Source organism: Cygnus atratus, chromosome 22 (assembly GCF_013377495.2).
Source record: "Cygnus atratus isolate AKBS03 ecotype Queensland, Australia chromosome 22, CAtr_DNAZoo_HiC_assembly, whole genome shotgun sequence".
Lineage (NCBI taxonomy): Eukaryota > Metazoa > Chordata > Aves > Anseriformes > Anatidae > Cygnus > Cygnus atratus.
Window position 1 is genome coordinate 6,650,654 of NC_066383.1, and position 21,195 is coordinate 6,671,848.

Here is a 21,195-nt window from a genome sequence, read left to right on the forward strand (position 1 = left end):
GATGGAGTAAGTCCTTTTATAGGCAGGCGCTCGCCGAGGTTTTCTGCCCTGACTTCATGGCTGGCTTTCCCCTGCGCTCACCGCTGGGACGGGACGAGCGGGGCTCTGCGGGGCTGGGGGCACGGGGGGGACCCGAGCGGCAGGGACGGGCCACGCGATGGCTGCGGTGTGTGCCGGGGGGGGCTGCTGGGGAGCAAAGCGAGCCAGGGCGGGCCTGCACGGGGTGGCGAGGCCTTGGGCATCCTGCGGGCGTCTGGCCAGGGCGCAGGAGTGTCCCCAAGAATTGCTCTGCCCCCGTCGAGGAGGGCAGGATGCGGCCAGGCAGCCCTGGTGCCAGGTGGGGATGCGACAGGGACCCTCAGCCCCGAGGACCCGCAGCCCCCCAGGACCTCACAGCGCATCCATGGCTCCGTCCCCAGCCCTCCCCGGCCCCCCCCGCAGTACCAGGAGCTCCAGCAGGACACAGCCACAGCTCCAGGACTGTCCCCACAGCCACGGGAGCCCAGGGGCTCAGCGAGGGGGCACAGCCCCACGACCCGCAGCCTCCCTGGGCACCCCTACATCCACGGGTGCGCTGCCTGCCTCCCCAAACCCCCCCCCACCCCAAACCCCGCTCCCAGCAGCTCCCAGCCCCTGGGGCACAGCACCAGCCCCACAGCCTGGAGGGGGGCAGCCCTGGGGGGGCCTCTCAGCTTCCCAAGAGGCGAGGGGGAGGCTGGCGGAGCAGCAGAGTGCGGCTGACACCCAGCGGCAGCGCGGGCAGCCCCGCCGAGCCCCCCCCGCCCCGGGTGCAGGACACGGGGTGCCCCAGCCCCGGCCCCGCAGGAGGAGGCAGGCACGGGTAAAGTGCAGACACTTTAATGGGAGCCGCTTCCCGGCACGGCCGCCCGGAGCACACCCGCGCAGCCGGCTGCAGGAGCAGCGGACGGGAGGAGAAAACCGGCCGGCAGCCTCGGCGAGGGGCTCGGCAGGATGCGGCCCCGCTGGCCACCCCGGCACCGGGGTGCGAAGGCATCGCCGCCGCGCTCCGCTCCCCAAAACTGGCAGTAGGCACTGAAGGTCCCGCACCCGTGTGCGTATGGGGCCGCGCGTCCCAGCAGCAGCAGCAGCAGCACCTTTTCCAGTGTCACTTGTCACCACGGACGGGCGCCACGGGGGACAACACGCGGCCACGCAGCCCCCGGTGCAAGAGAAGGGCCAGGCCACCAAAGGGGGTCCCCAGCCCCATTTTCGGCTAAGACACGTGCTGGGCAGGCCGGGGGGGGGGGGAGCCACAGGCACCCGCTGGGGGCCCAGCACAGTGAGGAGGAGGCACGGCGGGGAGGGGACGGAGAGGCTGGCGGACCCCCAGCACGGGCATCCCTCCCCGGGGGGCTCCGGCCGGGCTTTTGGCACAGCCCCGGGCGGCGACACCGCGGAGCAGCGGCCCCTCTGCTGCCGGGCCCCTAGAAGACGTAGATCTTGTCCCGCTGGACGCAGTCCAAGTCATCGTCCAGCGTCAGCAGCACCTGCGGAGAGGGGAGCGGAGGCGCGGTGGGCCGGGGCTGCAGGCAGGGCCGGGAGCTGCGCCCCCTCACTGAGCCCCTGGGCTCCCATGGCTGTGGGGACAATCCCGGGCGCTGTGCGGGCGGGCGGCACCTACCAGGAAGGAGCCGAACATGGCGATGGAGGAGAGGAAGTGCCAGATGTCGTGGTCGTCGAAGAAGTCGAGCAGGATGCAGTCGCGGTTGTGCTCCCGAGACTCGGCCGGCGTTTTCTGTCCGGGACAGGGCGAGCTGTCACCGTGCCCGCCCCGCAGCCACCCCGCGCCCCGCGCCGCCCGCCCGCCTACCTGCCAGGTGCTGAGCCCCTGGAAGAAGAAGAAGAGGGCGAAGCCCCAGACCACGGAGGTGCCGATAATGCAGAGCAAGGGGATGAGCTTGATGCGTTCGCCGCTGCGGAGCTGGAGGAGAGGCCGGGGTCACCGCGCAGGCGGTGCCCAGCAGCCCCAGCGGGCAGCCTCCGGCTGAGCACCCCCAAAACGCCCGTCCCCGGTGCCCTCCCCGCACGGCCGGCCCGGGGCTGGGCTCCGCTCGCACCTTCATGATGATGTAGAAGGCGAAGTAGAGGAGCAGGTTGCAGATGCCGATGGCCAGCAGGTAGGAAGCAAAGTCATTGGGGTGGACAATGAGGCCGTAGGCAGCGCTGGGGAGGCAGGGAGAGGCAGCGGGGTCAGCTCAGCCTGGGGTGTCCCCCCCCGTGCCCTGCTGCCCCCCCGAGATCTGCTGGCAGCTCCCCCAAGGGCTGCTCCTGCAGGGGATGGGGCGGTGCAGGGGGACGCTGCGGTGCCGCGGGTGCAGGGGCCGTGCTCAGCCCACAGCTGCCACGAGCTGGGTGTCCTCAGCCCGGGGGCTGGCCCGGGCCGGGGGGAGCAGGGCAGGGGCAGCAGCGGGGATGGGGGGGGCCTGGCCGTGGAGGAAGCAGCGTGGGGGCCTCGCCTGCCCCCGGCTCCGCACTTACAGCGACCAGTTGATGATGTTTCCCATGACCAAGAGCACCATTCGGTCCTGCGAAGGGAGATGGGACGGGGTGAGGAGAGGGCCTGGGGGGCACCCGGCCAGGCTGGGGAGGGTCTGCTGTGTGCCACGTCTCAGCACAGCCCCAGGCCGGCGGCCAGCAAGCTCGCGGGCAGCGACGTCCCTTCCCCTCCCATCACTCACCACGTACATGGGCCCACTGCACTGCCGGACGCAGTCCGTGTACAGCACGTGCAGGATCCTGCGCAGGATGCCCGAGTCTGCAGGGAGAGGGGAGGTAGTGCTGGGGGTCCCGGAGGTAGTGCTGGGGGTCCCAGAGCCAGCCCCTGCCCATCCCAGCCCTGCCCTGCTTGGGGCCAGGCCCCCAGGTAAACCCACCCAGCCCTCACCGAGCTTCCAGCGCCCCATGTAGTAGAGCTGGGTGCTGAGCAGGAGGGTGGCCACGATGTGGATGACGGAGAAGACGATCCAGAAGGCCATGTTTCCTTTGCCGAAGACCTGGGGGGAGAGAGGAGCGGGCAGCGGGCTGGGGAAGTGGCCACCCCGAGCCGTGCCCGGCCCCGCCGCGCGCCCGCACTCACGACGCCGACGACGGAGAAGAAGATGACGACGGCCAGGCAGGCGTAGGCGCTGTAGGCGCTGGCGTTGATGTCGGGGTGCCGCTTCTGGTACAGCTTCAGCATGCAGAGCCCGGCGATCATGTACATGAAGGAGGTGTCTGCGGGACGGCAGCGGTCAGCGGGGTTGGGGGCGGCCCCCGGCGCGGCGCCAGGGCGGCACTCACCGAACTGGAAATTGGTGTAGTTGGGGCAGACGTGGTAGCAGGCGCTGAGCAGCCCCTCCATCATCAGGGCCGTGCCCATGGCGTAGAAGAGCCCGAAGTGCTTGGGGATGCCGCACTCCTGCGGGGCCAGAGAGGAGGGGAAGGGGCGCTCGGGGAAGCCGAGACCCCCCCGGGCGCAGAGCCCCGTGGCCACACGTCCCCTACCAGGGCGTGCGTGTCGTTGCGCATGAGCGCCCGGTTGTAGTTGATCTCCCGCTGCAGGATGATGAGCAGGAAGAGCAAGCCCAGCAGGACGTAGCCCAGGTTGCTGAGGATGTTGTTGAAGGCGCTGCGGGAAGCGGTTCAGCCCGTCAGTGCCCCGGTACCCCCCCCCCATCCATCCCCCCGCAGCCCTGCCCCACGCGCGGGGCACCCCGGCTGCACGCCCGCCGCCCCTACCTGAGGTTCCCCAGCGGGTGGGCGCACAGAAAGTTGTAGTAGCAGATGTCCTGGTTGCCGGTGACGTTCACCACCTGCAGGCATGGCACAGTGAGAGCGGGAGGTGGCAGGGAGAGGACACAGGGGGACACCCGGGGACACAGGGACGTTCCCATCGCGGCTGGAGAACGGTTTGGGACAGCTCCCCGGGAACGGGCCGGGCACCCAGACCCCGCTCACCGTCTGGTAGGTGATGACGAGCTGGATGACGGGGAGGGCATAGAAGACGGCGATGGTGGCGATGTTCCTGGGGGGGCACAGCGGTGTCACCAGGGTGCCCTGCCACCCGCCGGGGGCACCGTGGGGTCGCCGTCCCGAGCCCCCCCTACCCGCACCTCCCCTGCTCACCAGAAGTAGATCTGGTATTTCTTCCGCAGCACCCGCTTGTCCTTGCGGGCCAGGTCGGCCACGCAGAGGTATTGCTGGAAGGAGAGGCAGGGTCGCAGGGGGGCAGGCGGCAGGGCAGGGCTGGGCGCCCCGGCACGGCCCCGCGCAGCCCCGACGGGGACACACCTTGGTGCGGATGACGTTCTTGTCGTAGTCGATGTCGGCCAGCGTGTCGTAGTCGTCCTCCTCGACCGAGCTGAGCGAGTCCAGGCGGGGCCGGCCGGCCACGTTCTCCAGCGACCGCTCCCCTGCGCCAGAGCCGGGGGGATCAGCGGCGCCAGGACCACAGCACCCCGCGGGACCAAGCCCTCCTCGCCGACACCAATCACCCCCAATTACACCCGCGCCTCCCCTCTAGCTCAGCCCGGTCCTGCCCCGGGACTCGGCCGCACCGGGGGCAGCCCTGGGCCGTGCGGGGCTGGGGCAGAGCGGCTGCGGGCACGGCGGGGGCTGTGCCCGGGGCAAAGCTTGGGGCAGGGCAGATTGGTTTGATTGGACCGTCCCTGCTCAGCACCAACATCTACCCATAGCAATGCACAGCTGCCTCATCGGGGCGGAGGGGATGCGCCGCTTGAACTGGTCCTGCCCTTCAAAGGAAAGCGAGAGTTACTGGGGCAGGACAGGGACCCAGCGCACCGCCGGCACCTCGGGAGGCTCCCCGGCACGTCGCCAGCCGGTGGTGCCCACCTGGAGACCCCAACGCGGGCTCCCAGGGAGGGACAGGGGCTGCCAGGGGACGGAAGGAGGCAGAGCTGAGCCGCCACCGGTCGGTGCCCTCGCCCTGGCACGCTGGCTCCGCGGCGCGGCGCAGCGCAGGACTCACCCACGTATCCGTAGGGGACCTCTGCAGAGCCCATGCTGCCCGAGGCGGCCTCGGTGCTGCCGGAGGAGCCGTTCTCTGGGGGGAGGGACAGGGTGGGCATGCGGCACGGCCACCGGCCCCCGCGGGCAGGGAGGTGAGGGGCAGCGCGCGGCACTCACCGAAGGAGCCGTAACCGTAGGTGTCGTAGGGGACGTGCCCCAGGAAGGAGTCGGGGATGCTGTGGGAGTGCCCTGCAGGAGAGGAAGGGACGCACAGCTCCATCAGCCGGGGGCAGCCACCAGCAGCACCCCCAGCACGGGGCTGTGCAGCCTTTCGGTGCGGGGCAGTGCCCTGCGCCCCTGCCTGAGGCTGGGCATGGGGGCACGGCCCGGGCAGCAGCTCGCACGGACAGAGCAAACGCTGGCACCTACCCAGTAAAGATGCTGGGAGTCGCCAGAAAGTCATGGAAAAAGAGAGAGAGACTCAGTCAGGCGCTCAAGCCCCAGCTCAGCTGCGTCAGCCCCAGAGCGGAGAAGCCAAACCCCAGGACATTCCCATCCCTGCTTTTTGGCCTTACTTGAAAGGGGAAAAAACCCACCAACCCCAGGGACATCCCCTCGCTGCCGCCCCCAATACCCCTCACCCGTGTCCAGGCTGGGCGAGTCCATGGCTGCCAGGAGCCCCTTCCTCTTCTGCTGCCTGCCGAAGGAAGCGGCCGTGAGCAGCGCCGCAGGGCGGCCGTGGTGCCGGGGCTGTGGGTGGCACCGCTCCGTGGGGCAGGGACAGGGGCACGGCTGCCACGGGCGCAGCACCGGGAGGGGAGGGGGTGGTCGACAGGGGCTGGGGGGCCACAGAGTGCTCACCGGCAGCTCTCCCAGCAGGCGATGAGCAGCGTGAGGACATAGAAGGAGAGGAAGATGCCCAGGCAGAAGAGCATGCTGCTCACGTATGCCTCCGCTGCGGACAGAGCCGGGACGAGGCTCAGGGCGAGCGGTGGCCCCGGGGACCTGTCCCGGGGTCCCTGCAGCACCCCGCAGCTCCCAGCCGCTAACAGCGCCTGGAGCAGTCTCCCACCCAGGCTTACAGGTTATGGCAGGGGACACCATCACCTCCAGCATCTTCTGCCGGTTGTGTTGATCCACGGGCTCATCTGCAGGAGGCAAGGGCAGCGGTCAGCTCTGCGGGGTGGGGGTCAGCCCCGTGCCCAGCACCGGCCCCGCAGCAGCAAGCCTCCCCCCGCCAGGCGCCTACCTGGGGAGGTGTGTTTGGAGAGGGGGTAGTAGGGCAGAGCCCCCCCGCACGCCTCGTCCTCCGTCTTTACCACCACCACCACGTAGAAGCTGTTGCTGGGGAAATCCTTCTTCTGCAGCGGCCGTCCCGGGGCGAGAGACAAGGATCAGCAGCGCCGGGCCGGGCCGTGTGGGTCCCTGAGGGGCTGAGCCCCACGGCCGGGGCCTGTCCCCATGCTAAGTGACACCGGCCGGCAGCGGCACGGCCCCGCGCCCACCTGCACCGTGATGGCTGCCTTCTTGGTCATGGTCTGGTACATGCCGATGAAGGCCACGTTGTTGTCCAGGTCGTAGACGGGGCACTGCGGGGTGCAAGGGGCAGTCAGCTCTGCTGAGCACCGCGGGTCCCCCGGGGGAGTCCCCAGAGGCCAAACCTACCAGGATGTCCTGGATGGAGATGACGGAGCAGGGGAAAGCCATGGCCGAGGTCACCTTCACAATCACCGAGTCCACTCCCTCGGGGAACTCGTACTTGAAGTACTGGGGGGAGAAGGGCACGTCGCTGCCCGTGCCGCTCCCCCCGGCGCGGAGCCTCTGCCCTGCCAGCCCAGCCCCTCACCTGCGGCTGCGATGCCGTGGCATTGAAGCTGAAGGCTTCGCTCGTCCTGCGGAGAGCAGGGAAGGAAGGATGAGGGCCGGCCAGGGCAGCGGCTGCCCGGGGAGGAGCAGCCCCGGGTGGCAGCGGGCAGGGAGACGGGGTCGGGCCCCTCACCGCAGCACGAAGTTCTCCACGCGGGTGACGCGCAGCTGGTAGGAGGCGTTGAGGGACAGCGTGGAGACGTCCACGTAGAAGTGCTGGGTCTCCACCTCCGCCTTGGTCTGCGGCTGGCACAGCGTGCGGCTCACCTCCTGGTACGCGTACTTCCTCTGGTACCTGGGGCAGGCAGACCCCGCCGTGCCGTGCCGTGCCACCGACCCCTGCCCACCCCGTGCCCACGGGACCCCCACCGGGGGGTCCTGAGCCCCGCCGATACTCACAGGCCCCGTAGGATGAGCGGCACCTGGAACGAGACCACCGCCTCCTTCTGCCTCACCACGAAGAGCACGGGCAGGTCCTTGTGGTCGGACAGGACGTTCACCGACACCCGGACTCCCTCTGTCTGCGGGGACAGCGCGAAGGCGACGCTTTGGCCGGGCAGCAGCGCCCCGCTGGATGGACTTTGCTCGGCAGACACGTTGGCCCTTGCTGATGGGGGGACACCGCCCGTCTGCTGTCCCCAGGGCGCCCGGCTCTGCTGCCACCCGCCGGGGCAAGGCGACGCGGGGCTGCACGGCCACGCTGGTGCCCGGGGCTCCCTGGGGTGGCAGAGGCACTGCCTTGGGCCGACTCCTGGGTGCCCAAATGGGGAACGCAGCCCAAAAGTGGGGACACAGCCCAAAAGTGGGGACACTGCCCAACACGGGGAGCACAGCCCAAAAACAGGAACGCACCCCAACAAGGGGAACGCACCGCAACAAGGGGAACACCCCGAAAACGGGAACGCACCGCAACAAGGGGAACGCAGCCCAACGAGGGGAACGCAGCCCAACGAGGGGGAACACCCCAAAAATGGGAACGCGCCGCAAAAACGGGCCCCAGTCCCCAAAAGGCCACCGCGAGCCCCCTCGGGCCGGCGCCCCGCTCACCCTGTTGCGCAGCACGGTGTGGTTGAAGGCGTAGATGTTGAGCAGGTCGCCGTCCACCCAGTCCGAGTAGGTCCTGTCGAAGGTGGCCTCCTTCTCCTGCACCCGCCGGCGCTGCTGGGGCTCGGGCAGGGCTGGCGGCGGGGCGAGCGCCCACAGCAGCGCCCAGGCCAGCGCGGCGGCCCCGGCGGGCGGCATCCTGCCAGCATCCCCGGCTGGGCTGCGGCGGACCGGGGGGGGGGGGCCGGGGGGGGACCGGGGGCGGACCGGGGGGGTCAGCCGGGGCGCGCCGGGGAGCCCGGACCCATGGCACGGGGGGCGAGGCGGTGCCGGTGCTCAGTTCCCGGTGGCAGTGCCCGGTGCGGATCCCGGTGCCCGGTTCCCGGTGCGGATCCCGGTGCCCGGTGCCCGGTTCCCGGTGCGGATCGCGGGGCCGGTGCTCGGTGCCCGGTTCCCGGTGGCAATTCCCGGTGGCGGTGCGGATGGCGATGCCCGGTGCCGGCGGCAGTCCCGGTGCCGATGCCCGGTGCCGGTCCCGGTGGCGCCCGCCGGTAAACACGTCCCGGCGGTGACGTCACGGCCGGGCGGGGAAGTGACGCGCGGGCGGCGCCGACCGAGGGCGGCCCCGGAGCCACCGGGGGGAGCGGGGCCCTGGGACGGGCGGGGGGGCACGGGGACAGACCGACCGACAGACCGACCGACAGACCGACCGACCGCCGCAGCCCCGGGGCGCCCGCGGGCCTCCCCTCTTACCCGGGGGCCTCACAGCACGAGGGCGCTGGGGCTGCTCCCGAACACCCCCGCTCCTGCGCGCCCCCCGTTCCCAAACCCTCGCCCAGCGCCCCGAGCCCCCTCCCGGGCAGGAGCCCCAAAGCCCCCGCCCCGGGTCCCCGCAGCTTTATCCCTGCAGGTGAGGGGCTCCGAGCGCCCGCCGGGCGCACGCTGCTCCCAGGTTGCGGGCTGGCGGCTGGCGGCAGCCACGGCGTGCTCGGGGCAGAGCCAGAGCCGGGAGCTGAGCTGCAGCTGACGCCCGACTCCCGTCCAAGTATCGCCTGCGCTGGACCGACTCGGAGGTCGATGCTGGAGCGCCGCGCACTCCCTGTTCATGTCAAGGCTTAAGAAGAAATCACAGAGCAAGCGGAGGCAAGCTAACACCTCCCGTCTAGGGCCAAAACACCAGTTACCTCCACTTGCGGAACGTTACGTAGAGCCTCAGGTACAGACAAATTCCGCATCGCTTTAAAACGGTGGTGAAAAGAAAGGAAAACACAGGAACAACCAAAAACCAAAGACTAGAAGTAAGAACGGAGGCTAAACGAGAAGTGAGGACCCAGACAAGCGCGACTCCAAATACCCACGGGAGGGAATGCTGCGGATTTACCTGGTGAAAGGCTTCTCTTTGGAAGCTCCCCCCGACCCAGCAGCACCTCGGCAGCCGGCCCGGCGGGGCCCCCAGCACCAACGGGACACACGAGGCAGCCAACACAGGGAACGGGAGACGCACGCGCACACACACACACGCCGGAACACGTTGGGGTGAAACATTTACATTTATATTGAAATATGCACTAGACAGAGTGAGTTCTACCAGTTGATGCTTTTTTTTTTTTTTTTTTTTTGCCAAAGCAGAATCACAATTTCTTCCTGGGAAGGTTCAAGTCAGTGAGCAGAAACAGGGCAGCGCCTCCGAGCAGGTGGGGAGGCCGCTGCCTCCTCGGAGGTCCCCACCATGTGCCTGGAGCGTCACCCCCCTCCTCCCCAACAGGTCCCCAGACACTTTTTTCTGTCCTTTCACATCTTTTCTCTTTGCTGCAATAAATAGGGAACTGGCAGTGCTCGCAGGCCACTGTACAGACAAGACACCAGGCTTCAGCACAGAACTGAAAAATGCAACTGGATTGTTTACAGAAGGAAAAAAGCCCCAAAGGGCCAGTTCTTTCACAGCCAACCGTTAACAATGAAATAATTCATGCTGGCCGGGCTGGGGCAGCCCAGCCCAGCCCCGATCCCGAGGGACATCGGTCGCCCAAAGCTGCAACTGAAGCTTTTCTATGCTTCCTTTGGTGAGGCACTCGGTTTTTAGTATTTGCTCAGCGAGGAGGCACAATCCCTCCTTGCCCTCACACGAAATTTCTCAATTTCGCGCGGGACAGTTTCTCTCACTAGACAGCCCCAAGCACAGCTAAAGTCTCATAGGAGAAAAAAAAAAAAAGCTGTCCTTCCTTTCCTTGTGCAGCATCAGCACCTACCCGTGACGGTTGCGGCAGCCGAGGAGGAGGGCTGCGAACACCGAACCAAGCACAGAGCGTGGCACCTCAGCAAGCCAAGCTTAAGCAGAGCCGCCCTCGGTCACGTTGCAGAGGAGCCACGAACCTGCCCAACCTCTCTGCTTCCACTCAGCGCCCCGCCGAGAGCGGCTGACTCACAGCCGGACACAGCCTCAGTTGCACGGGTGCTTAGTTGAGAAGTTAGAGCTTTTTATTGGAGGACACATTCCTGGTTAGCGTCTCTCTAACCAAACGCAGTGACTGCACGGAGGGAAGCAGGGATGCATAGATTAAACTATCGCACTGCCTTCTTATAAAAGCCTAGAAAGCTGAAAAGCTCGCAGGGAGCAGGGCGCTTTATCCCTCCTCCCTAGGGGTGTGTGTGTGTGGAGGGGGGGCAATAAATCTTTTCCCCAAGAATGCTCCACTGCAATGGACTTTCAGCGCTTGATTTTACACTTTTTCTTACACCGGCTTCTCCAGCAAGCATCTACTCAGAAGCGTGGATACCTTTATCTTAAAGCCCCCTCCGCAAGGCAGCAGGGCTACAGAGTGCATAGGCTGAGCGGGGCGTGGGGAACAGCGCATTCCTGGCCTGGTTCACGGGGGTAAGACAATCATCCTTCTGCTACTACAGCACTCCAACACTTTTTACTTTTATTTCGGGGAATTGGAAAGCTTCATCCTTCCTTCATCTGTGTGTAGATCACATATACTGGAAACAAAACACACACTATGCATGCAATCCAGGCAGAAATCCTGCTATGATCAAATCTACAGGAAGAGGGGAACGTAGTGGGGACATAAAAGTATTCCTTAATGCTAGATTATAGACTGCGTTAAACACCAGCACCCTTTATTATAAAAAAGGGCAGACAGACTATATACAGTACCTATGTACTTTCATTGCAGCAGGGCACAGCAAGCAACCTGGACACCTCAACACCCCTCGTTAAGCATACAGCACGGAGTGCCCGCTAAGAAGCTGTCGGTTCCTCTCCCATTTACCTGCCCAGAGGAGCGTGTCTGGCTGCAGATGGCTCTCACACCCGGAGAGGTGCAGGGACCTGCGCTGGCAGCTACCGCAGTGCGAATCGCTGCCGTGTCTGCCCAGCGCTGCCACGCTCCAGCTGCGGCAGGTAAGCCGAGGAAGAACAGACTTGAGTTAAAATTACTTTATTTGCAAGTATATTTAGCTATTCGTCTAGGGCTCTGCGTTTAGGGTCCAAAACGGTTTCTTTTCGAAAAAGAGCAGCTTTCACTTTTAGATGAAAGGCTGTTTTCATACCACCACTAGTAGACTATAACCAGCTCTCATAACAACAACAAAAAAAATCCCACCTACTCGCAGCCCCTGTAAGAGGGCGCTCGCTGCACTGGCTCCCTTGCCTGGAGGTGAGCCGCGTCCAGGGCAGGAAGAGGCTACACCTTGGCTTCGCTTTTTACTGTAAGAGGCTGTAGTTGCTTGAATAAAATGTTTATACAAGTAAAACAGAAGCAGTAAAGAAATATACACCTTTGAATCTGTAAAGCTTCAGACTGATTTAGGCCTTGCAAAAAGGGGTTATTCATACGGGTTTTCTTTAGAAAAAAAAAGGGTGTAACAGTCATACTTCAAAAAAAAAACAAAGAAAAGAACGATGAACAGCACTGTAAAGAGCCCTGTAGCACAGGCAACTCAAAGGAATGAAATGTCAGTTCTATAGTAGCGAGGAAGTAACTACCTTGTGTGATATTAACTGGATAATTAAAAGTCCTAAACTGAACAACTGTTAAAAGCCAGCAACACCATACACAGACAGGAGCAGAGAACAGGACAGCCAGCAGCGCCTCAATGAGGCTGCCCGCAGGGAAAGCTGCGCGGAACGAGGAGTGCCCCAGCTGCTCGGCATGGTGAAGCAAGCAGAGCACAAGCACCTGGCAGTGTTACACACGTTCAGTTAGCAGTTTGTTTCGTTACACTTCTGAATTCCAGTTTCATGCTGCTTCAGAAAGGAGTGAGAAAGCGACACGTGTCGCTTAAACCCCCCGGTGGGAAAAAAAAAAGAAAAAAAGGAAAGAAAGAAAATGTTAAAAGGTGGGACCGAGACTGAAAAAATGCATCTGTTCTGTTATTAGCAAGCGGGAAGTGACTCTTGTTCAGAGGCTAATACACAGAGCACAACCCCTACAGCCAGGAACGGTGAGCCAGGAGCTGTGTGTGGGCTGTCAGAGACAGGCTAACAGGTTCTAGGACAACCACAGAGCAACAATACGTGAGGGGCACAGGGTGACAGTCCTGTTCTCATTTTAAATGAGGAATGGTTTAAAAGTAAAACTCTTCTTCAGCTAATTTCCTCCTGCAATAAAACCAACCAAGCCGGCCCTCATATGTACAAGACCAGTTAAACATCAGCCTTCCCCCTCAAAACACTAGGTACGAGCATCCGTAACATTCTACAATGGAAAGTGCTTTAAGAAAGAAGGATTCTGTAGTGCCAGTGACAGAACTGATCTGATGGGCTGGAGGATGTTAACGCTGACGTCAGCTAATCAGGCCAGAGCAGCTCGTTTCTCCTCAGGGGTCTCCTCCAGTAGCTGCATGATCAGTTCATGGAGGGGTTTGCAGATCTTGGCGTAGCCCCCTCCCGTCAGGTGCAGGAAATCAAACATGTCGTGGTACGAGATGGTGCCATCCGAGTGCACGAAGCCGGCGTCTACATCCAGCAGCTGGACGTTGGGCAGTTTGGGGAGGGAGGCTTTGAGCAGGTGGTTCACCTTGGCATTCTTCTGCCGCAGAGGGTTCGGCTTCTCTCCGCGGGGCAGCAGGCCCTGACACAAGAAAGAGGCAGTGAGGAGCTTTCACACAGTAACGATTTCCCTGTCAGCTCAAGCATCCTTTCAGGACTCAGGGTGTCTGTGACAGAGGGATCTCACTCCTCGGATCGGTCCACTCAGCTCTAATTTCAAATGCAACTGAAGATGGGCTATAAGCACACCTGGCAGGGCACTTGCTTGTTTAAAGCTATCGGCTTGTGCTCTTTCCGAAAGCTGTCAGCGGTGCACTCAATGCCTCCGCTAAGCTTCTCAACGGGACAGCCACCAGCCGACCTGCTAAAACAAGGAGGCAAACCAAGACTTCCAAATCCCAGCTCTGATCTGGGCGCTTTTATCCCTTACAGGACTTCTTCCACCAAATTACCACGTGGGACAGCGATGCTGCTAGTGGGAACGATCGCATCCACCTCTGGCAGAGCTGAACTTCTGCAGGGCCGAGCGAGGCAGGGGAGGCACGGGCAACGCAGAAGATAAACGAAGCGACCGCCCTCCCGCCCCCCCCCACGCCCAGTATCAGGCAGACACAGCGCAGAGAACACGGGGCCTCCTCACAGCGCTTTGTTTTCGCAGCACTCCGGGACATACCAGTACAATAACTTTGGCCTGCGGCTGCTGGGTATTTATCAGGCGCACGATGGCCTCGATTCCGCCTGCTACTTCTTCTGCTGTGTTTTCGTGATTATTTGTTCCAACCCAAACAACAATGACCTACGAGGAGAAGAAACGTTCGCAGCTTTTTCAGAACAAGTTCTAATGCTCTTGCTGACCCTGAAAACCCTGTATAAACATCATCTGCGACCAGAAAGCTCGGTTAAGAATGTTTAAGTATAAACCCACAACGCAAGAGGTCTTCAGCCGTCAGTTACGCTGGCTTTTGAATAGCACCTCACAGGCCTCGGTACAGACGAACCAGGATTACCGAAGGTTTTCTGTTCAGCCTCGGAGATGCCCGAGTCCGCCCCATCCCACAAAGCCTCTTGGCCAACACGCTGCAGGAGCCCGCGCTGGTCGAAACGACGACGACATTTACACAGCGCGCGCTCCTTCAGCACAGGGACAAGCGTGCAGCTCAACTTCTTTAAGGAAAGACTAAATGCTGTTAAATAACAGAAATGCGAGCGACACTGCCTTCCTGCTGGAGCACACCCTGCGTCACTGCCTCGCACCACAGCGCCTTGGTGGGCCGCTCGGTGCCTTCAGTAAAGGAATTCGGCTCAGGTGCAGACTGGGAAGCCGTTCTTCGCTACGCGTCCTGAACATCTTTGCTGGCTTCCTATCAAAGATTTCACCACCCCTATCTAGAGGCTGAGAATACTCAGGCCTGAGACACGCTGCAACTCCAACCTGCGCCTGGCGATGGCAAATCACAGGCCCGATCACCACCTGCGCTGGGACTGCAAGGCCATCTCTCCCGAAGGTTCCTCCGGCATTTGCACACTCGGCAGCGAAACCCGCGCGTGTGAAAGCACGGCCCTGTTCCCAGACACTTCCGGTTTAGCCGAACACAGTTCAGCACTTTATGCATGCTTAGTGCCAGGAGTTGCTCAAACAAAAAGGTCTCTTAAGAGCTAGCAGCTCCCTCGGTTGTGCACCGCTGACGTCTCCGGTGAGTCAGCACAAGGCTGCCCGTTTGGCTTCCTGGTCATACCTTCGGTTTAATGTTCTCCAGTTCACCGTTCTTCAGTCTCCACAGAACGTGGCCGGTGGTGTCCCCGCCGATCCCAAAATTCAGCGCATGAAGCGGTGAGAAGAGCTCTCGCCATATCTGCAAGCAGAGATCAGTTTCCTATTTCAGAGGAGCAGCCTGACCGTGACAGAGATACCGCACAGACACGCAGCGTCGCCAGCGACACTGAAAGGAGCAGTGCGATACCCAAAAACTCACTTCCAGAAATGGCATTTAAGCACAGGACAGGGCTTTACTCCAAGGTCCAGAAGAGGTGGAATTGCTGGTGTTCACTCACTCAGTCCTGGCACAAAGGAAGGGGAAGTTCTCTTGAACAGCTACTTGGTGTCAGGAACACAGAGCGCTGGCGCTGCTGTAGACCACGGTGTCCCTAACCTCAGTTAATTACGTGACTGCTGAAGGCGTCTAGGATCTGAGGAAATCCCTTCTATTGCCGGGTAACAGAACTAAAAAAACCTGATGCACCCTGGGAAGCGGCTCTCAAACAAAGTTACTCGGCTACTGCCACCGGGGAGCAGCAAAATTCTTGTTTTGCTCCAGCAAAGTTTTAGGGATTAAGGAAATGCGTAAAACCTAGCCAGCGCCTTAACCAAAGTTCCCTTTCTCAGGGCGTCTCTAACACCTTCCCTTTGGCACCAGAAAACTAGGTTCGTGCACGCAGCACGCCGAGGGTTAAACGTGCTCTGGCCAAGACACACCCACAGAGATTTCGCTCCGGGGAGGTTGGAACCAGAGGTCCACGGAAGGAGCGAAGGGCCGTGCGCGTGTCCAAGGGGAGGCTGTTATTAATTGCTTCAGAGCAGGACTGCAAACGGCCGGAGATAAACCAGGGAGACTTTGCACAGGCGTTGGGGAACGAAGGAAACGGGGCAGAGCGAGCCAGAAGAGACAGCAGTAAAACCAGAACGGAACGGAAGAAGTTGTCAGGACCGCGCACGACCGCACGCTGCTGGGTGGGAATCGCTAAGCCGCGGGACCCCCCAGCTGTGCTTACTGCCCGGCAGTACCTCATACTGCTGCAGCAACTGCACCATGGAGTCCCCCACGAAGAGCACGTCGGGTTCCTTGTCTTTGCAGTCCGAGACAAACCTATTGTGCTGTTGAAAGAAAGCAGCGCCGTGTCAGCTCAGACCGATCTCTCCTCACCAGCACCTCTGCTGCGGGGCCCGAGCAGCTCCCCCTGCTCCCCCCTGCACGCTTCTTTCTCCGTGTTAACCCGCGAGCTGCTGGGCACCCCTCCCAGCCGCACGAACCCCGACGAGGGACGAGCTCCTGGCTCTGAGAGCAGCGTTTTGCCTGCTCCGGGCGCTACCCGCGGGCGGTCACCGCGAGCATCCTCTGGCTGCTCCACCCTGAGCGCAGGAGGAAGCGCTGCAGCAGGAGGCTGGGAGCGCAGACGCTTCAGACGCTTCGCCTCTGCTCTTTTCAAAGACACACGGCCTTGCGAAGGCAGGCGTGGAGCGGAGCGCTGTTTTGCGCTCTGTTTAACGAAGGGGCCGGCGATTTCCCCCCGTTAACGGACCGAGCGGAGCATTTGCTAAGGGCGTTTCACAGCCCAGCGCTCAGGCCTCGTAACGCCGCCGCTCGTCGCCTGGCTTCAGGGCCGCAGGCGGGGCACAGCGCAGCCAGCGCGCTGCCAGCCGCCCCCAGCCCCTCGGGGGGGAGCTGCCCTGCGCCTCCCCCTCCCGCCCCGCCGCACCTGCGACATCCACCGGTCGTCTCCCTGGACGTCCTCGGCGGCGTGCGGGACGGCTGCTGGGTTCGAGTCCCCGTGGCTCATCCGGTTCCTGCGGAGAGAACAGGGCAGGCGGGCCGCGCTCAGTGCCGGCCCCGGGAAGAAAAAAAAGGAAAAAAAAAAAAACAACGCAAAAACACAACCCCGAGCAACCCCGGGGCGCGGCCCGCGACCGTTTAGCGGCCGATCCGGGACCGTTGAACGGGCGCGCCGGTCTCTAACCGCCACCGAAGGGCGCTTTGCCGCGGGCAGCTCCGCCTGGCGGGCTGTGACGGGAGCCCCCCGGCCGGGGCTGCGGCGCGGGGATCCCCGTTCCTAAGGACGGAGCGGGGATGATTTTTGGGGCAAACCACGGTAATTCCGGGGCCGGCCGGGCCCGATCCCCGGCACGGCCTGCGCGCACGGCGTGAGGCGGCGGCGGCGGCGGCAGCGCCAGGCCGCGGGGCGAGGCCGGGCCCCGCCGCCGGCATCCACCGGCGTTGCAGCTGCCGGTGCGGCGCCCCCCGTGTCGCGGAGGGGACGCGGCCCAGGCCCCGGCGCCGCCCCGCACTCACGGCTCGCCCCGCGACTCCATGGCGCTCGGCCGGGCGCCTCCCTCCTGCCTCGGCCCGGGCCCGCTCCGCTCCGCGCCTGCGCCGCCGCCGCTTCCGCTTCCGCCGCCGCCTCGCGGCCAACCCCGGCGGGGCCGCGCGCGGGCCGCTTCCGGGCGCGCTGCCGGAAGTCCCGCCCCTAGGGGGGGGAGCGGGGCGGGGGCGGCGTGACGTCACCGGGGCGGCCGTGACGTCACCGCGCTGCTTCCCGCGGGCCTGTCAGTGCGGGCCGGGGCCGTGAGGGGCCGGGGCCCTGCCCCTCCCCCTGCGCTGCCGGTCCCGCCGCCGGTCCCGGAGCCGCCTCAGGCCCCCGTCTGCGGGCACGGAGCCCCGGGGGCCTCGCGTTTGTGCCCCCGTGTGAGGAAGGGCCCCGCCGGGGGCGCGCCGTGCCTCACAGCAGGCCCCGTCCCCGCGCCCTGCCCGCCGGTACCGGCAGCGGGCGGCCCCGCACCGTGACCAGCGCTGCCTGCGGGGGCTCCAGGCTCAAGCCGAGCCCTCCCGGCGGGGCCCGAGGCCGTGCCCTGCCCCCACGCGGGGCCGTGCTGCGCTTCGGGGGGGCGGGCAGGGCTCGGGCTGCCGCTGCCTGGCGGTACCGGGCCCGTGACGCTCCTACGGGGGCACCGCGGGGGTCCTGGGCCCCTGCTCCCGGCGGTGAGGCTGGGGCCGAGCCCCCCCCCCCCCCCCCCGGGGCTGTGCTCGGAGCGGACCCCGAGATCCCGGCCTGGGCCCCCCCCGGCGCCCCCCGCCCCTCCCCAAAGGTGGGCTGCGCGCTCCCGAGGCCGCGCGGGGGCGCGCTCGGCTCCCGGCCCCGCCCCTCTCCCGCTGACCACGCCCCTTCCCCCAAGCCCCGCCCCCTTCCCTCTGGCCCCGCCCCCCGGCCAATCGCCGCGCGCTGACGCCCGCCTCCCCCCGCCCCCGCCGCGCTGCCGTCACGCGCCCCGCCCCGCCCCGCGGGGTTGCCATGGCAGCCGCCCCCCCCCCCGGTGAGCTCACGCGGTGCCGCAGCCCCGCGGGGGGGGAGGGGGCGCGCTCCTCGCGACAAGATGGCGGCGGCTGCAGCGGCGGCGGCGGCGGCGAGCGGCGCGGGGGGGCCCCCTCCGGCCCCGCGCCTGCCCCCGGCCCCGCCGCCCCCGCGGCCCCCGGGGCCCGCCCGCATCGGCTACTACGAGATCGAGCGCACCATCGGCAAGGGCAACTTCGCCGTCGTCAAGCTGGCCACGCACCTGGTGACCCGCGCCAAGGTGAGGGCACGGCCCGGTGAGGCGCGGCCCGGCCCGGCCCGGGTCCCCCCCCGCGCCTCCCGCGGCCTGCCCCGGCCGCCCCCGCCCCGCTCCGGCGGCTGACGGGGCCCCGCCCGCCGCCGGGGCCCGGCCCGGCCCTTGGGGGCCGCGGGGGGCCGCGAGGAGCGGGGCCGGGCGCCGCCAAACCGCGGCTGCCGGGGGCGGGGGGCTCCGGGCCGCGGGCGCCGGGCCTGGGCTCGGCGCCTCCGCGCTGCCCGGCGAGCTGCGGGCGCGGCGGGCTGACGGGCGGCCAGCCCCTGGCCGGCCCCGCGGTACCCCCGGCAGGGGCCGCGCGGCGGTGGCAGCCCCCCCGAGCCCCCCTCGGGCCCCGCGCCGGCACCGGGCTGCCCGGGCGGCTGGGGAGCGCCTCGCTGGGGGGGGGCGGGACGGGGGGCTCGGCCTCCGTGCCGGCGTCGTTATGTGAATGCCGAGAGCCGCGTTCCGTGGGTACATCAGCGTACAAGAGAGAGTTGTCCTGCGTGGTGACGGCCTGGCTTTTCGCCCAGGTAACCGAGTAAAATTCGCCTCGGTCGCTTCTGTTCGGCAATCGGTTCCGCACCGTCCCCCGGACGGTTCTGTTCGGAAACGGGTTTTGTTCGCGTGCGTTGTGCGAACTGACACCGGCCGCTGGGCCCTCGAGCGCTCGATGCTGCGGTTCCACCTGCAGCTCAGCTCCTGTCGTGCTCTGCAGGGCCCGGCCGTTGGTTTCGCCATGACAGGGCTGAGCTTTCCCCGTAGGATCGGGGGTGACAACAGCTCGGATGCTCGAACGCCTGATCCTCTCGAGTAGGGATCAGCCCTTTAACTCCGAGCCGCATCCCTGTTTTCAGCCTCTCTTTTCGAGCCAAGGCTTCTCTCGGGTGGTGTTAACTCAAAGTTTGCAGAACACCGAAGCAGAGACTCTCTTTTTGCGTTCGGACGGTTGATTTTTCTGGAGAATGGCAAAACGTACACAAAGTTATCTTTGGAAGCTGTCTTCAAGGGTGACGGGACGGGAGCGAGGTTCGATGCTTTGTGTATGACTGAGGGGAGAGGCGAAACTGGGACCGTGGTGGGTGGGAAGGACGTGGCTGTGCTGACCGGCAGCTCCCGAACGTCTGCTCTGACGGTGGTGCGGGTGGTCGGGTTCGCTGTGGGATGGGAGGTCTCCTTGTTGCCTTGTGTCGCCGAGCCCGGCGGAGGTGGTGTCTGCGGTGTCCTCCGTGCTTCTGAAACGCCCCTCGGCTGGCGGGGCAGGGGCAGCCCCTGCGCGCGCGGCTGCGCTGGGTGAATGAGGTACCTGCGCTGGGAGCAACTGGCGTCTGCCGGGCTCAGCGAGCGGCAGAGGTGGAGTAGCGGGGAGCTGAAACGGGACCTGGGAGCCTTCCTAACTCCGAGGTCGGGTTTCCTTTAAAATCCCACCCTGCCAAGAGGAGCGCAAGCGAAGGGGCTTGGTTTGCCTTCGGTCCCAAGTGCTGCTGGCTCAGGACTCTTCCTTCTCTGCTGGGGCTGTCGCTGCTGGCTCGGGGAGAGGAGGGAGGGAGGGAGGGGGGAAGAGCTGTTTGCTTCGGGCTCTGGGACTCGTGAGGTTGGAGGGGAGGTGCAGGTGTAAAATACCTCGGAAAGGGCAAATCTGCATGGAAAGTCGTCTTGAAACGGCAGGGGGAACAGCAAACAGCCGCCGGCAGCTTTGTTTTCAGCCCAGCCGTACTTTAAACAGTTCGGCTTCATGGAAATGGCTTAGAGGAAAGCAAAGGCGCTGGGAAGTGTTCCCACCAGTGATCTGCAAGAACCCTTTGGACGTGACACGCAACTGGGGCACGGTTGTTGCGTGTGCTGGCAGCTCCTTCCAGAGATGCGCTCTTCCAGCGGTAGCTGCGTGGACGACCCAGGCGGCGTTCAAATATAGCCACCAAGTCCCTGCGCGGACCTGACCCCGTGTCACGTTCCCGTAGAGAAAGGCTGGTTTGCTCATCACGGCCCCTCCTCGGGACCCGTGCTCCTCTGCCTTGGGAGGAATTCCAGCGCAAGCGTCCGTGCGGATGTTAAAAACGTCGTACCCTGTCTTTTTAGGTTACGGCGAAGATAAAAATTAATAACTTGTGTTCATTGCTGCTCGCGAATGTAAAAGGTGGTCTCTTGGTAAGGTTCTGCAGCCTGTTTTCCTTTCCTGTGGACATTTACCAGGGCGAGCGGACTTTGATGTGACATCTGAAGATAACAGCTTGAGCGTTCCTGGCTTGCGTTCCCTCTTACCTCTAAAAAAAAAGGCAGAGCGCTTTGGTGGCTGTTCTCGTATTAAAGGACTGGGATTTCTGTGCCGCTTTGAAACTGAAGGACTGCGTTTATTTACAGAGAGGAGGAGGAGAGCGTGCGCTGGGCGCGCCTGGCTCTAATGGCCTGGCACGTCCTGCTGACACAGAGCATCGCAGTTTACGTATAACTGGATTTCACAAGTTGAATGTGGGTCAGCGGCGTTGGGGACACTACCGAAAGGGAATGTTAATCATCCTAAAGGGCAGGAGGCCTGTATTCGTAATTGTCTTTGCTGGAACTAATGAAATAGCAAGGGACGGTTGACAATTTGTGTGTTAACCAGGCCGGCGATTTCCATTCAGTCCCTGGCCACGCGAAGCTGGAATCCTGTGCCCTGTACGAGCGCCGCTCCCGTAGCGGCACGGGACCCGGGGCTGGCTCTCTGGCTGGGATCCACCCACCCGCAGGATATCTTGCTGCATCTCCCCGCTTCTGTCCTGCTTCCCTTTGTCCCTTCTGACGTTTCACGAGAAACCCTTTTTTACTGGGGCTCTGAAAACCCTCCGAGTGGCTGAAGGAGCTGTTTGCCAGGCGGCTTCCACTGATCCATCGCACAGGTGCCCGCGCTGGAACTCCAGCTCCGCTCAGAGTTGTGCTCAGCGCCGCCGTTCTTCACAAGAGCTGACGGATGCGTGTTAACGGGGGG

At 64.4% G+C, this 21,195-nt stretch overlaps 3 protein-coding genes across 10 annotated transcripts in view; 1 reads left to right on the forward strand and 2 right to left on the reverse strand.

Moving 5' to 3' along the window:
* Positions 1-846: 846 nt before the first annotated feature.
* Positions 847-8,076, reverse strand: SIDT2 (SID1 transmembrane family member 2). Of its 4 annotated transcripts, XM_035555681.2 has the most exons (27): positions 7,882-8,076; positions 7,234-7,355; positions 6,968-7,129; positions 6,815-6,860; positions 6,634-6,735; positions 6,474-6,557; positions 6,218-6,329; positions 6,051-6,116; positions 5,830-5,923; positions 5,610-5,665; positions 5,146-5,217; positions 4,988-5,062; positions 4,689-4,751; positions 4,291-4,412; positions 4,126-4,199; positions 3,958-4,024; positions 3,739-3,812; positions 3,505-3,628; positions 3,301-3,418; positions 3,098-3,234; positions 2,906-3,014; positions 2,700-2,776; positions 2,500-2,546; positions 2,079-2,184; positions 1,832-1,942; positions 1,643-1,756; positions 847-1,508 (listed from the first exon to the last, which is right to left on the reverse strand). In XM_035555681.2, the coding sequence occupies exons 1-27, from the start codon at positions 8,074-8,076 to the stop codon at positions 1,446-1,448; spliced, it is 2,592 nt and encodes an 863-aa protein (XP_035411574.1). In that variant the 3' UTR covers positions 847-1,445. The 4 variants fall into 4 exon arrangements, with proteins under 4 accessions (XP_035411574.1, XP_035411576.1, XP_050570969.1 ...); XM_035555683.2 differs by lacking the exon at positions 4,689-4,751; XM_050715012.1 differs by lacking the exons at positions 5,610-5,665; positions 5,830-5,923; positions 6,051-6,116; ... (5 more) ...; positions 7,234-7,355; positions 7,882-8,076 and adding an exon at positions 5,398-5,446.
* A 2,709-nt stretch (positions 8,077-10,785) lies between these two features.
* PAFAH1B2 (platelet activating factor acetylhydrolase 1b catalytic subunit 2) lies at positions 10,786-17,061 on the reverse strand. Of its 2 annotated transcripts, XM_035555580.2 has the most exons (6): positions 16,939-17,061; positions 16,349-16,436; positions 15,657-15,746; positions 14,611-14,727; positions 13,548-13,670; positions 10,786-12,956 (listed from the first exon to the last, which is right to left on the reverse strand). In XM_035555580.2, exons 1-6 carry the CDS (start codon positions 16,956-16,958, stop codon positions 12,678-12,680), a joined length of 717 nt encoding a protein of 238 aa, XP_035411473.1. In that variant the 5' UTR covers positions 16,959-17,061; the 3' UTR covers positions 10,786-12,677. The 2 variants fall into 2 exon arrangements, with proteins under 2 accessions (XP_035411473.1, XP_050571052.1); XM_050715095.1 differs by lacking the exon at positions 13,548-13,670.
* Positions 17,062-18,085: 1,024 nt separating this feature from the next.
* Positions 18,086-21,195, forward strand: part of SIK3 (SIK family kinase 3) — an 84,966-nt gene continuing 81,856 nt past the window's right edge. For 2 of the 4 annotated variants that reach the window (XM_035555577.2, XM_035555578.2), the window contains exon 1: positions 18,090-18,215. The gene's annotated coding sequence lies outside the window, so the exon portion shown is untranslated. Of the gene's footprint in view, positions 18,216-21,195 lie in introns of all 4 variants that reach the window. The other 2 variants (XM_035555579.2, XM_050715096.1) reach the window with 2 other exon arrangements.